This window comes from Loxodonta africana, chromosome 9 (genome assembly GCF_030014295.1).
Source record: "Loxodonta africana isolate mLoxAfr1 chromosome 9, mLoxAfr1.hap2, whole genome shotgun sequence".
NCBI classification, from domain to species: domain Eukaryota; kingdom Metazoa; phylum Chordata; class Mammalia; order Proboscidea; family Elephantidae; genus Loxodonta; species Loxodonta africana.
In genome coordinates this window covers 6,349,693-6,362,644 of record NC_087350.1, presented here as the reverse complement: position 1 = coordinate 6,362,644, position 12,952 = coordinate 6,349,693, and the positions used below count along the sequence as shown (strand labels likewise).

At 42.3% G+C, this 12,952-nt stretch overlaps 1 protein-coding gene across 1 annotated transcript; it reads left to right on the top strand.

Moving 5' to 3' along the window:
* Window positions 1-7,279: 7,279 nt before the first annotated feature.
* Window positions 7,280-9,328, top strand: LOC111747783 (zinc finger protein 37 homolog). The gene is made up of 2 exons (XM_064290934.1): window positions 7,280-8,721; window positions 8,806-9,328. The coding sequence occupies exons 1-2, from the start codon at window positions 8,339-8,341 to the stop codon at window positions 9,326-9,328; spliced, it is 906 nt and encodes a 301-aa protein (XP_064147004.1). The 5' UTR covers window positions 7,280-8,338.
* Window positions 9,329-12,952: the final 3,624 nt, after the last annotated feature.

The following is a 12,952-nucleotide window of genomic DNA, read 5'->3' as shown; positions in this document are numbered from 1 at the left end:
CTTCACAGCCTTTCAAGAAGAAGCAAAGATGGCACATGGTGGTAGGTATTCCTGATAGCAGAGGGGGAGTTGGTAGGAGGCACAGAAAAAACCAAAACAGATGGAAAGAAACAACACCAGCTCAGGGGCCTGGCCAGTGGGGGCAGGACGAATCCAAGCAGTCTGAGGCCAAAGCTGTTGCCTCCCGGTGAAGAGACTGCAGCTGGCGGGAAGCAGAGGATGCCGGTGGGAGCTGGGGGAAGAAGGGAGGGACTAGGTGTGGGTGGGACCAATCCATACAGCACGGACGCCGCACTTTTCAGATGCTGTACTTTTTGGCCGGCGGAGCCACCTCATCCAGCCAGGAAGGTTGGAGGTAGAGCAGTGGGGAGAGAATGGGGGTTGGAAGGCATGTATCGCGGGTTACCTGGCGCCCTGTCTCCTGCTGGGAGTTCTGTGAAGCTGCTTTCCCGTGCTCCCTGTCAGCCGATGTCTGACAGCAGTTCAAGATGGTGGATCAATGCTGTGTTAGCTGATGGGGCCTTCAGCACATATCTCACCTTGCTCTGTGACCTCTGTCAGTTTCTAATTCTACTCAGTGCTTGGCTGAGTTCTTCATCTCTTCATTTGACACTTCAGGTTCCAGGAATGACGTTTGTCTCTGTTTTACTTAGTTTTTTGGGTCTTTGCTATGGAGGGATGGTGTGGTGCTTCTATCTGTGGTGCCATGTTGGCCTGTCAAGGTCTAATTTTGGTTCAAGGATTAAAGAGTAACTCACAGCAACAGTCTTGGGGATTCCTCCAATCTCATCCAGTCTAGTAAATGCCCCCCCCCTTTTTTTTCTCTTTTGAGGAATTTGAGATCCTATTCCATATTCTTCTCTCATTCTGTCAGGGTGTATCTATCATGGCCATGATCAGAATGGTCAGTATTGCTAGCCAGGCACCATCTCACCTAGTTCTTCTGGTCTCAGAGTAGATGAGGCTGTGGTTCATGTAGACCGTTAGTCCTGTAGACTAGTTTCTTTGAGTCTTTGGTTTTCTTCTTATCTTTTGCTCCAGATGAGTAGAGACCAATAGTTGTATTTTAGTTGGTGCCTCACAAGCTTTTAAGACCCCAGACACTGCTCACAATACTTGGATGTAGAACATAAACTTTCTGAACTTTTTTATGCCAGTTGACTGTGATGTCCCAAAACCCTGTGGTCCTAATCCTTCAAACCCAGGAAACCAATTTTGTGGGGTATTTGATTACATCTAAGAAGTGTCTGTAAATGTGACACCCAAGTCTTAATCCATAATCTCTATATTGTTTCGTTTTGCCTCTTTTGAGCTTTCTATAAATTTAAATATAACTGTATCTAGGTTCTTCCATGACTTGTTTTTTTCAGGATGCTTTTGAGTTTCATACATGTTAGTGTCTGTAGCTCTAGTCGACTCCTGTTGCTGTATAAGCATGCTACCATTGTATGAATGGGCGAGAATTTACCTACTCATTGTAGAACTTACAGGATTTGGATGGATCAGGTGTAACTTTTGTTCTTGTGACTATTGCTGCTCTTATTCTCTTCCTTCTTTTTCTAAATTCCAAGTGCTCTTGCACAATCACTCTCTAGTGATTTGAAGATCATAACCAATTTCAAATTTACTGAAAGCTGATATATTTGGCAGAATTTCCCTTCCACACCATGTGATATGTATCTTATTCTATCTGCTTATGTAATGAAATAATTTCACTCTTATATTCAGTATATAAAATGATACCTTACTTTCATTTTATTGTTCAAGTCCCTTACACTACTCTACTACTGAAAAAGCTGTGCATATTTTCCCACTGTTAATTTATATCTCAGTTATTCAACCGAAAAATAGATTTTTTTTAATCTTTAGCATTCTTTACCTTTTTTTCTTTTTTGGTATGTATCAGTTACAGCCTCTAGGTAATGTTCAATAGGAATGGAATAGTGGGTATTCTTGTTTTTGTACTTGCTTTTACTAGAAAAGTGTCAACATTTTCAGTACATATGTTCTTTGATGTACCTTTTTTGTATATGCCCGTTTTCATCTTTTCCTACCTGACTATGGCCATAACCTTATGACATCTCCTGTTTTGGGGGCAGCTGATTGCCCTGTGACCTCAGTACTTTGAGTTCAGTATGTTCAGCTTTATTCTGGGATGGGAATGACTTCCAAGCTCTTTCCGTATTGGACCAACACCTTAAAATCTTCATTTGTGTTTTGTATCATTGCTATTGTATGTTTTCATTTACTTTCTTGATAATATTTATTCATGCTGCTGCTAGAAGTGCCCCAATTCACATGTTTTTCCTTTGCTGATGACTTTTCATTTTGTGAAGAACCAGTGCCTTCCCTTTCCTAGGAAACCCTGGTGGTATAGTGATTAAGAGCTATGTCTGCTAACCGAAAGGTTGGTAATTCAAATCCACCAGCCACTCCCTGGAAACTCTACGGGGCAGTTCTGCTCTGTCCTGTGGGGTACCACTGTGAATGAGAATCGACTCAACAGCAATGAGTTTGGTTTTTTGGTTTTCCCTTTCCCAGGTATGAAGGTCATTGATGCTCTTTACTCCTGTACCTATATGTTGGAACTTGTTGAAGTCAGTGAGCATCTGAAATCTATATGAGTGTTTGCAAAATCATCACAGAGCACTTCCTGATTTTTGGGATGGAAAGTAGAATTTCTTTTTTCTTAAAAAGCCAGATTTCACTGGGTAGTGTTCCCTTAAATGATTTTTTTGTCTTTCCCTGCATTAATTCACATAAATATACATAGCTTATTGCTTATCCCAACTATGGTGCCTTTTTTATAGAATTTACCATCACGTGACATTATGTTGTTGTTAGTTGCTATGAAGTCACTTCTGAGTCATAGCGACACTAGGTATGCAGAGTAGAACAGCTCCATGGGATTTTCAAGGCTGTGAGCCCTCAGAACAGATTTCCAGGCCTGTCTTCCAAGGAACCTCTGTGTGGCTTTGAACTGCCAGCCTTTTGTCTAGCAGTAAAGCACTTACTTCCTGCTCTAGCCAGGCAACTTGACACTATATTTTATTTACTCCCCACATTCAAAGAAGTTATGATCCATGTGCACCTGGATGTTACTGTTTTGTTCACTGCTTATGTGCTTTGTATGAAGTAGGCTCTTTGTCTATATTACCTAATTCAGGTTTAATACATGAAAGAGCCAGAGGTAAGGGCCTAAAGCAAAGCCGTCTCGCCTGCTACTCGGGGCTTTGCCAGGAGAAGGAGATCCAGGTTGTCCGAATTGAATAGGATGTTCTCCTTTATCTCCTGTCCCTACTGCCCAGAAGGGCTGTAGATCATCCCTATTGAGAATTAACAGCTAAAATAACAAGCACACTGTATGTAGGCCTATGTACCAAGAAACGTTATTGGCAGGAATTGAGTCTTAGGCACATTGACCTGCATTCCAACTCTTTCTCAACAACATACCATTTGGGCAATATTGAGCATGTGAGAAAGTGTAACTTTCCTTAGCTATAACCTATTTGAAGCAATATGTGCTTAGGAGAGGCATGAGGAATGATGAGCTAGTGTGCAGAAAACTTTTTGCCAATCCCTTCAAATATTGTAGTTGCACAATAAATGCAACATTTTATCATGAATATCTTGTAGGAATGCCAGTTAGGATTTTTCATGGCTTTAGAACATGTAACCTGGCTCACTGCAGTGGATAGTTTTGAATGTGGGACTGGATCAAGGTTTTGTGTGACAGGATTGATTAGGAATGACCTTGACAACTCACCTCTCCCCATAGCTTGTCTGTTCTACAGCTGCTCGCTGTTCAGTAAAATTGTAGCATCAGAAGTGCAGTGTAGCTGCCTTTTGTCTCCTCGCTGCATGTGGGAGCCAAAGAGTTGATGTTATTTCCCAGAGGCCAGTCCTATAGCCCAGAGGATGCCAGCGGTCAGGATTCAGGCGGTCATGCTTGTGTGCCTTCCCAGGGCTTCAAATGTGAGAAAATTCTGGAGTGGAGCGTCCACAGGGTTGGTGTGTCTCTGTTTCCTAGGATGCAAGAGTAGTGTAACAGTGAAATCCCCTGGACTTCAATGAATTTACTAGAAAATGTGAATCTTAACCTCTTGTTCATGGTCAGCAAACACAAAGGCATGCCGTTCTGGCTCTTCAGAGATTGGGCTCTTTGTCATTTTATAACATTAGCGTATGTTTGTGTGGGTGTGTGTTTGTTGAAGGAAGAGTTACTAATAATTGCTGAACAGTAGCTTTCGGTCTCAAAGTTTGAAAATTGTCATGATGTCTGGATTCTCATGTTTCCTGTCTCTCACCTGAGCTGCATTTACCTTTTTGATACCCTTGCTTGTCTCCATGAAGGGACAGAGTGCATAACAGGGCAACCGTATAGTTATTTAAAAGTAGGTGACAAACGTAAAAATTTGTAATTCCCCAAAATAATGTTCTCTTTTTAGCAGATGGTCCTGTCAGCCCCTGATCACCTGGAGTTCTCTCAGAAAATACCACATGCTCCAGTCAATGGTTTGCCACTTTGAGCAGGCCACAGGACCTCACGTGGCTGATGAGGGGCAAAAGGAAAAACTGCCAAGTCCTGCAGTGTTTCCAAGTTGTTAGTATCTCATCCTTCTTTCACACTGTGCTCCATGTTTTGTTCAATATTCTGATGGTTCCTGTGTAAGGAGGTGAACATTTTTGTTTTTTTTTATAAGGAAGAGATGATCTGAATGTGGAAATAAGACTGTCTTAGTTATCTAGTGCAGCCAGCACAGAAATACCACAAGTGAATAGCTTTAAAAAAAACAAATTAATTTTCTCACAGTTTAGAAAGCTAGAAGTCCAAATTCAGAGTACCAGCTCTAGGGGACGGCTTTCTCTCTCTGTCAGATCTGGAGGAAGGTCCTTGTCTCTTCAGTTTCTGCTTCTGATTCCTTGGAGATCTCCATGTGTCTTGGCATCTATCTTATCCCATCCCTGCTACTCCCTCATTTAATCTCTTTGATATCTGAAAAGAGATTGACTCAAGATACACCCTACATCAATCCTGTCTCATTAACATAACAATGACAGCCCATTCCCAAATGGAGTTATAACCACAGACATAGAGGTTAGGATTTACAACACGTATTTTGGGGGGACACAATTTAACCCATAACAAAGTCCTCCGTTGTAGAGTATTTCTGTAATTTTTGCTATGTGTTCTCACTGCTCTGGAACATAAAGATAGAGAGGAAGGAGACTGGAATTGGTCACAGTCAAACTGTGGAGAGAAGTTCATTGTGAAAAGTATTGTTAAGTCTATAAGACAGGATGCAATCCGTGAGGAAGTGAATGCAGACAGTGAAGGGATGAGGCTGATGGCTAAACCCCAGAGTAGGCCTTAGTAGAACACAGAACCCTGTGTCAAATCCCCATGAAATCTCAGTTCCCAGGACTGTCAGACTGACCCTTCCGTCCACACACATTGGAGTACATGGTACCTTCCTGAAACAGAATATGTGGGATGTTTTAGGACGCGGTGGCTGTTGAGGATGTGTCTGTGGACTTTACACAGGAAGAGTGGGCATTGCTGGATCTTTCTCAGAGGAAGCTCTACAGAGATGTGATGATGGAAATCTTCAGAAATCTGGTCTCAGCGGGTATGGATACCTTCATTTTTTTTTTTTTTTAACGTATTCTTTAGTGACCAAATATGTCATTCTCATCGATGTTACTCCAGTATGTGGCCTGAGGAATGGGAATACATTATTAAACAAGAGACGTACGGTCACTTACTGTCTAGAGCATGCATAACCCTAGCTTCCCCATGAATACAAAGCTGTTTTTTTTTTTTGGAGGGGTTTGGGATGTACTAAACTGACTTCTCATTTCAATTGTGGCTAAAAGCTTTAAGGCTCTTTAACTGTTGTTAAGTATGAAAGTTGACTTCAGGGGTTCCTTTGGTGCACAGAGAGGATATTTCTGGTCTGGGTCCTTGTAAAGTTTACTGTCTTTACTGCTAGTTTGACATGATTATTTTGTTATGAATAAATTCACACCTGCCAGTTTCCAAAGACCCTGAAGAACAAACTATTGCCTCAGTGTCAGAGAAGTGCTCATTGCTTATCCCTGTCTTCTCTCATGGTATACCTTTCTCCTTGGGCGCCATTTCAGCTACTTCCATTTGTTCTGCCAGAGTAGCAAGGGGAAGACCTGAGGAGATTGTAGAACACTCAGGGCCAGTGTATCGGGGGTGGCGCACCAGGAGGCAGGAATCCTTTTGAAGACCAGGCCTGCACAGAGGGAATGAGATTTGAATAAATCAGTTAGGAAAAGTCTCTTTTGGGTTAAGGGGTATGAACTTCACAGATACCTGAACTTCCTTTTCTGAGTTTCATCAGTCCTAACACACCTGTGTTCATGGAGAAAGACTGTCCCCTTTTCCTCTTTTAGTGTTCCATGTACATTGCGTCTGGTACTTTTCCACTTTGCTCTTTTAATTGCACCCTATTTATGTCACCATCATTCTCAATCTTCATGGAAGTATTTCATTGTAAGTGGCTTTTTGACCATTGCCAGAGTACTGAAACAGCAAAATGTGTTAAAGTGTTTCTTTGCTCACAGCTACCTTTTGCCTCTAATTATTTTCTTCTTTGTTTTATATTGTGAACATCACCTTAAAATCATTGGGTCAGTTTTTCAAAATCTTCATGATGAAGAAAAAGTGTCCACTGAAAGTATAATAATACAATTCATGAAAAATGACTCCTGGCCTTCAACGGTAGAAATCGATGAGTTACATGGCGTTCAAGATCAGGATAACAGCCAGAAAACACATGTCAGGTAAGCGTCATTGACTCGAGAGGCAGCAGTGCTTCTGGAGAGAGTTCTAAAATGGTATCACGGCCTTACACTATTTATATACATGAGGAGCCATGGTGGCACAAATAGTTAAGCATGTGACTGCTGACCGTGAGCTTGTTAGTTCGAAACTACGCAGTGCCTCTGTGGGAGAAATACCTGGCAATCTGTCTCCATAATAATTACAGCCAAGAGAGCCCTATGGGAGAGTTCTACTCTGTCCCTTGGGGTCACTATGAGCTGGAATTGATTTGACAGCACCTTCCAGCAAGAAAACAACTCTACAGACACAACACACACTCCACAGTTATGGACACAGGGTTAGTTCGCAAAGAACAGGTCCTTATGCAAAAATTGGCATTATGAGTGAAGGGTGGACTTTTTTCTCTTTTCAGACCATCCGTTTGTCTGATTTTTTTTTTTTTTAATTTATAAAATAACCATTATGGAAGTAATGACAGCTAAGGTTCAGTGATATGGTGAATGTGACAAGTGTAGTTATATGTGTGTATGTATATAGGTATATGTGTTTGTGTATATGTTTATACACGCATGCACACACACACCAGTCATGCATTGCTTAACGTCCATGATACGTTCTGTGAAATAGGACCTTATGTGGTTATGTCATTTGGATGTTGTGCAAACACGTTATATTCAAGCATTCCTCTGCTTATGAACGTCTGACTTACATACAACCTGTAATTATAAACCAACTCCCATAAAACCTATTATATTAAAATTTTGAGGTACATGCAGTTGTTCCTAGTACCAAACCGGTGCTACTTTGCAGAGCACGTCAAAACAGCATTATTATTACTACTGTATTATTATGATACAGATGTTTTAGTGTGTGTCTATAAAAAGCAGATGTGTTGCCATCAAGTTGATTCTGACTCATAGTGATCCTGAAGGACAGAGTAGAACTGCTCCATAAGGATTCCAGGGAGTAGTTGGTGGACTCAAACTGCCAGTCTTGTGGTTAGCAACCAAGGTCTAAACCAGTGGGCCACCAGGCCTCCTTTAGACTGTCGGGGTTTCTGAGCTCTATTATTACTTTGTGGGAGTACAGACATATAAGCCCTTGGACATTGCCTGAATGCACATTGTGCAACACTTGACTGTATATATATCTCAAATCCCTTGCCAAGTCTGTTCCAACTCGACAGTGCCATTGGTTAGATTCGAACCACCGACCTTAAGTTCTAGGCAAGTGCTAACCTTTTGTGCCATCCAGGTAACATATATGTATATAAAACTAGCTCTAATATTGCATGTTATGGAGAACTTTCTCCGTACAGTATTTTCATAACTGTGAGTCAGATAATTGAATATTTGCAACATATGTCACTTATATAGAATTCTTAGAATGACCCCTATTTTACGAACTCAGCGAAATAAACATAGCATCTCTGCTAGATTATTTAATCTGTGAAACATGAGACAATTTAGGGCAAAAGAAACGTGTTTACAGTAACGAAATGGTAACAAATTTATATCCAACAGCATGCTGCCTATTTTTAATAGAAGGCATATGGTAGAGAACCTCTGTGAAAGTAATGAAGACAGTCAGGGTGGACAGACCTTCAGCTGGATTCGCAATCTTCCTGTGCTCAAAGGAACTCGTATGGAAGCATATCCTTCTGGATGCCTTGAGTGTGGAAAATCCTTGAGGAATCATTCATCGCTTAAGCATCATATCAGGTCTCACTGTGGATGCAGTGCCTCTCGGTGTAAGGAATATGGAGAAGCCTGCAGTTGTCCTGCCTACCTCAGCACTCCAGTGAGAGCTCTTACTGGAGAGAAACCCTATGAATGTAAGGAATGTGGCAAAACCTTTTGTTATTCCTCAAACCTCACTGAACATATAAGAAGTCACAGTGGAGAGAGGCCTTATGAATGTAAGGAATTTGGGAAAGCCTTTGGTTGGTTATCAAACCTTACTACACACATGAGAACTCACAGTGGAGAGAGGCCTTATGAATATAAGGAATGTGGGAAAGCCTTTAGTTGCTTATCAAACCTCACTACACACATGAGAACTCACAGTGGAGAGAGGCCTTATGAATGTAAAGAATGTGGCAGAGCCTTTCAGCAGTTCTCACACCTCATTTCACATATGAAAACTCACAGTGGAGAGAGGCCTTATGTCTGTAAGGAATGTGGCAAAGCCTTTAGACATCCCTCAGTCCTCACTGCACATACAAGAACTCACAGTGGAGAGAAGCCTTATGAATGTAAGGAATGTGGCAAAGCTTTTAACTGGGTATCTTCCCTAGCTGCACATGTAAGAATTCACACTGGAGAGAAGTCTTATGAATGTAAGGAATGTGGCAAAGCCTTTGCTTGGTCATCAAACCTCACTGCACATAGGAGAATTCACACTGGCGAGAGGCCTTTTGCATGTAAGGAATGTAGCAAAGCCTTTAGTCATCTTTCAAGCCTCACTGCACATATGAGAACTCACAGTAGGGAGATGCCTTATGAATGTAAATAATGTGGCAAAGGCTTTAATCAGTTCTCACACCTCGTTGCACATTTGAAAAGTCACAGTGGAGAGAGGCCTTATGAGTGTAAGGAATTTGGCAAAGCCGTTAGTCACTCCTCAGATCTCACTGCACATAAAGGAACTCACATGGAGAAAGGCCTTATGAATGTAAGGAACGTGGGAAAGCCCTTAGTTGGTCATCAAACCTCACTGCACACATGAGAACTCACAGTAGAAGTTGTTGATGAGTTCAGCGAGTGTAGCTGATTCAGAATCATGTGGATCAGAAATTAACTGCATAAGACTGAGTAAAGGAATACTATGTGGGAATATTGCTGATGTTTTAAGGTCCTACTTTCTGGATGTAGGCAACCGTTTTCCTTTCTCCTAAATTATTTAACTAATGGGCGTAGATATTGTATCTCTTGGATTAGAAGTTTTCTCTCAGAACAGTTTTGTGACACTTCTGCTTTTGAGAAAGTGACCCATGACTGTTAATAGCTCATCCAAGGAGGGGCAGCTTGCCCTTGAGAGGAATGCTTAGTATGTTTTAAACAGATTAACTGAAGACCTCCACCAGGAGAGGTCCATCCTATATTACCTTGTTAATCATGTATTCTTTGATGAAAATCTGGTTGTCATGTGTGATTTTTCTATACCTTGTTTCCTCTAGACAAACTTTGTGTGCTCCTTATGGATATGTTTTTTATGTGATGGATCCAACTATACTAGTTTAATTGCTGCCTTTCCAAATGACAGTGAGTTTACGTGGGCAGTCCCTTGTTTAGATCCCTGGTGAATGCACGGGCAACACATTTTGAGAATTTAAAATTACCTCTAGATATTCATGGTAATGATGCTGGTAAATATCAAAAAGGTAATATTAAATTGTTACACAATATAAAACCAAACTTAAAAAGAAACAATGCTCAGGGTAGTGTTGGTAGCTTTCATTCCTGTTATGGTAGAGTTAAATTGGAAAAAAAAACTGTTTAAGAAATTTACCAATTATTATGGGACAAATGACAGTTGGAGTTGCTGATGAGATAAAAACAAAACAGGTGCCATGAGATAACAAAATAGCCTTAAATTTTTAGCCCAAGGGTAATCTGTACTGTGGTAAATACCTTTTGTTGTATTGAGAAAAATATCAAGAGAAACAGAATATACATAGAATTAGAAAACAAGCTACTTGAGTACACACTATAACATGCTTACAAACACCAGGTTTATGGGTTAGTTACCATCAAGAATAAATTTATTAGCTAAATCACTATTGCAAGAAATAATAATATTCTTGGTCTGCATCTTGATAGGATTAGACATAATAAAGCTTATCTTCTTTACACACTAAAATGTTGATGTACATTGAGTCTTCACTTCGGAAAGGGAATTGATGGGAACATTGCTGTTACTTAAGATCCTGATGAAGAACGAGATGGTATGTGGTGGAAAACCAGCGCCATGAATTTAAAGAGCCTCCCATGGCCACCATTTAAGGGCTGGACTAAGTCCAGGTATTAATCATCAATGCATTATCTCCAATCTGTGATCAACAGAAAAAAATGAATCAGGAGTTAATATTGGAGCCATTATTCCCTTTCCTTGAGATTAAAGAATGTGACCCAGCCAAGGCTTTGCTGAGACTGCTTAGGCTCAGTCCCTAGGCTAGAGTGGAGCCCTGCACTGAGGGCAGTCCAAGGCTGAGCCCTGGCTCCAGATGGAGCCCCAACCCCAGGATGAGCTTAGTCCCCAAGCCAAGACCTGACCCCAGGCCGAGACCTGACCCTAGACCGAGCCTCACCCGACCCCAGGCTGAGACCTGACCACAGGCTGAGACCCAACCCCAGGGTGAGCCCTGACTCTGATGCCAGACTTGGCAAGGAAACAACCAACAATACTCTTGTGGCTTTTGTCCAACCAGGGGCTGAAATCAGCTATGTCCCTGTTGTAGGGCCTGAGGTCAGCATTTGGACACCACTGGATGCCTTGAGGGACAGGGGCAAGGCCCCCTCCAGTTGTACTCTTTCCTGGTTTGTGCTGGTCCTGGCCTGGGCTCGTCACCCATCCTAACATTGATTCCAGTGGCATCTGGGAGGGGTGTCTTTGTCCCTGCCCAGGGGATCCTTGGATCTTGGGGGCCCCTCAGGGAGGGCCTAGCAGTGCTGGGCCGGTACGGGGACCAGCACCTTCTACGAGGGAATCGCATTCCAGGTTGCGGGGGTCTACAGAAGCCCCATGAGGCAGTTTCTCAAACTTTTCACACCGACAAGCCTGTGGAGTTGGGTGCCGTCAGTTTTAGAACAACGCCGTAAGTGACAGCCTCTGACACTGATAATGATGCTGACAGTGGCACTGCGGGAAGGAAGGTCTTTCCATCTTCCGGAGGTGCTGGGCTGAGGGCCGGACACAGGCTGGCTCCCCAGGGCTGCGGAACAAACAGTCCCAAGTTAGTGGCTGAAACACCTGCCCTTTATTATGTCTCGGGCTTTGTGGATCAGGAATCCAGCCATCAGCTGGGCTGCCGGGGGTCAAAAGTGCTCCCCCCAAGGCCTGGCATCTGGGGCCCTCCCTGCTGGGCACTGGCCAAGGGTCACTTTGGTCCATGGCTCCCTCCCCCGACTTTATTCCTTCACAGGGGGTTCCTTTTCATTGTCTGGGTGCTGCTAAGTTTAAAGCCCTCACTCACAGTGACCAGCCAAGAGGAATGGCCGTGTGTATCTGTCCATTTTGAGATGATTTAAATTTTTCAGAAACATTGCAAGGACAGTACAAAACTCCTAATCCTGTCGCCCAGTTTCCCCAGCTGTTACATTTTACGACATGTGCTCCCCATCTATACCTTGGTCTTGTCTGTGTTCGTGTCTGTTTCTGTATCATCTGTCTATAAACAAACAGTTGCCATGGAGTCACCCTGACTCATGGCAGCCCCATGAGTGTCAGAGTAGAGCTGTGCTCCATACGGTTTTCAGTGGCTGATTTTCTGGAAGGTGATCACAAGCCTTTCTTCTGAGGTGTCTCTGGTTGGACTCAAACCACTAATCTTCTGGTTAGCAGTGAGTGTTGGAACTGTTTGCCCTCCCAGGGACAATATCTACCTCTGTCTTTCTCTTGTAGCTTCTAGGCCCACTCAATGGACAGAGCTAGGAAATAGACGTATGCAAATACAAATGCTTCTAAGGAGCATTCTGGTTGTACTTTTTCTAAGACAGGTTTGTTTGTTCTTTTGGCAGTCCATGGCATATTCAATATTCTTTGCCAACACCACAGTTCAAAAGCGTCAGTTCCTTTCACATGCATATGATCCGATTGAAAATACCATGGCTTGGGTCAGGCACATCTTAGTCTTCAAGGTGACATCTTTGCTTTTCAACACTTTAAAGAGGTCTTTTGCAGCAGATTTGCCCAGTGCAACACGTCTTTTGATTTCTTGACTGCTGCATCCATGGGTGTTGATCGTTGGTCCAAGTAAAATAAAATCCATGACACATTCAATCTTTTCTCCATTTATCGTGATGTTTCTTATTGGTCCAGTTGTGAGGATTTTTGTTTTCTTTATGTTGAAGTGCAATCTATAATGAAGGCTGTGGTCTTTGATCTTCATTAGTTTTTCAAGTCCTTTTCACTTTCAGC

What these genes read in the sequence shown, in the direction of transcription:
- LOC111747783 (XM_064290934.1), top strand. Translation starts at nt 8,339, where the DNA reads ATGCTGCCTATTTTTAATAGAAGGCATATGGTAGAGAACCTCTGTGAA. An exon ending in AGAAGTCACAGTGGAGAGAG is followed by an intron (nt 8,722 to 8,805) that starts GCCTTATGAATG and finishes CAGTGGAGAGAG; the next exon opens with GCCTTATGAATATAAGGAAT.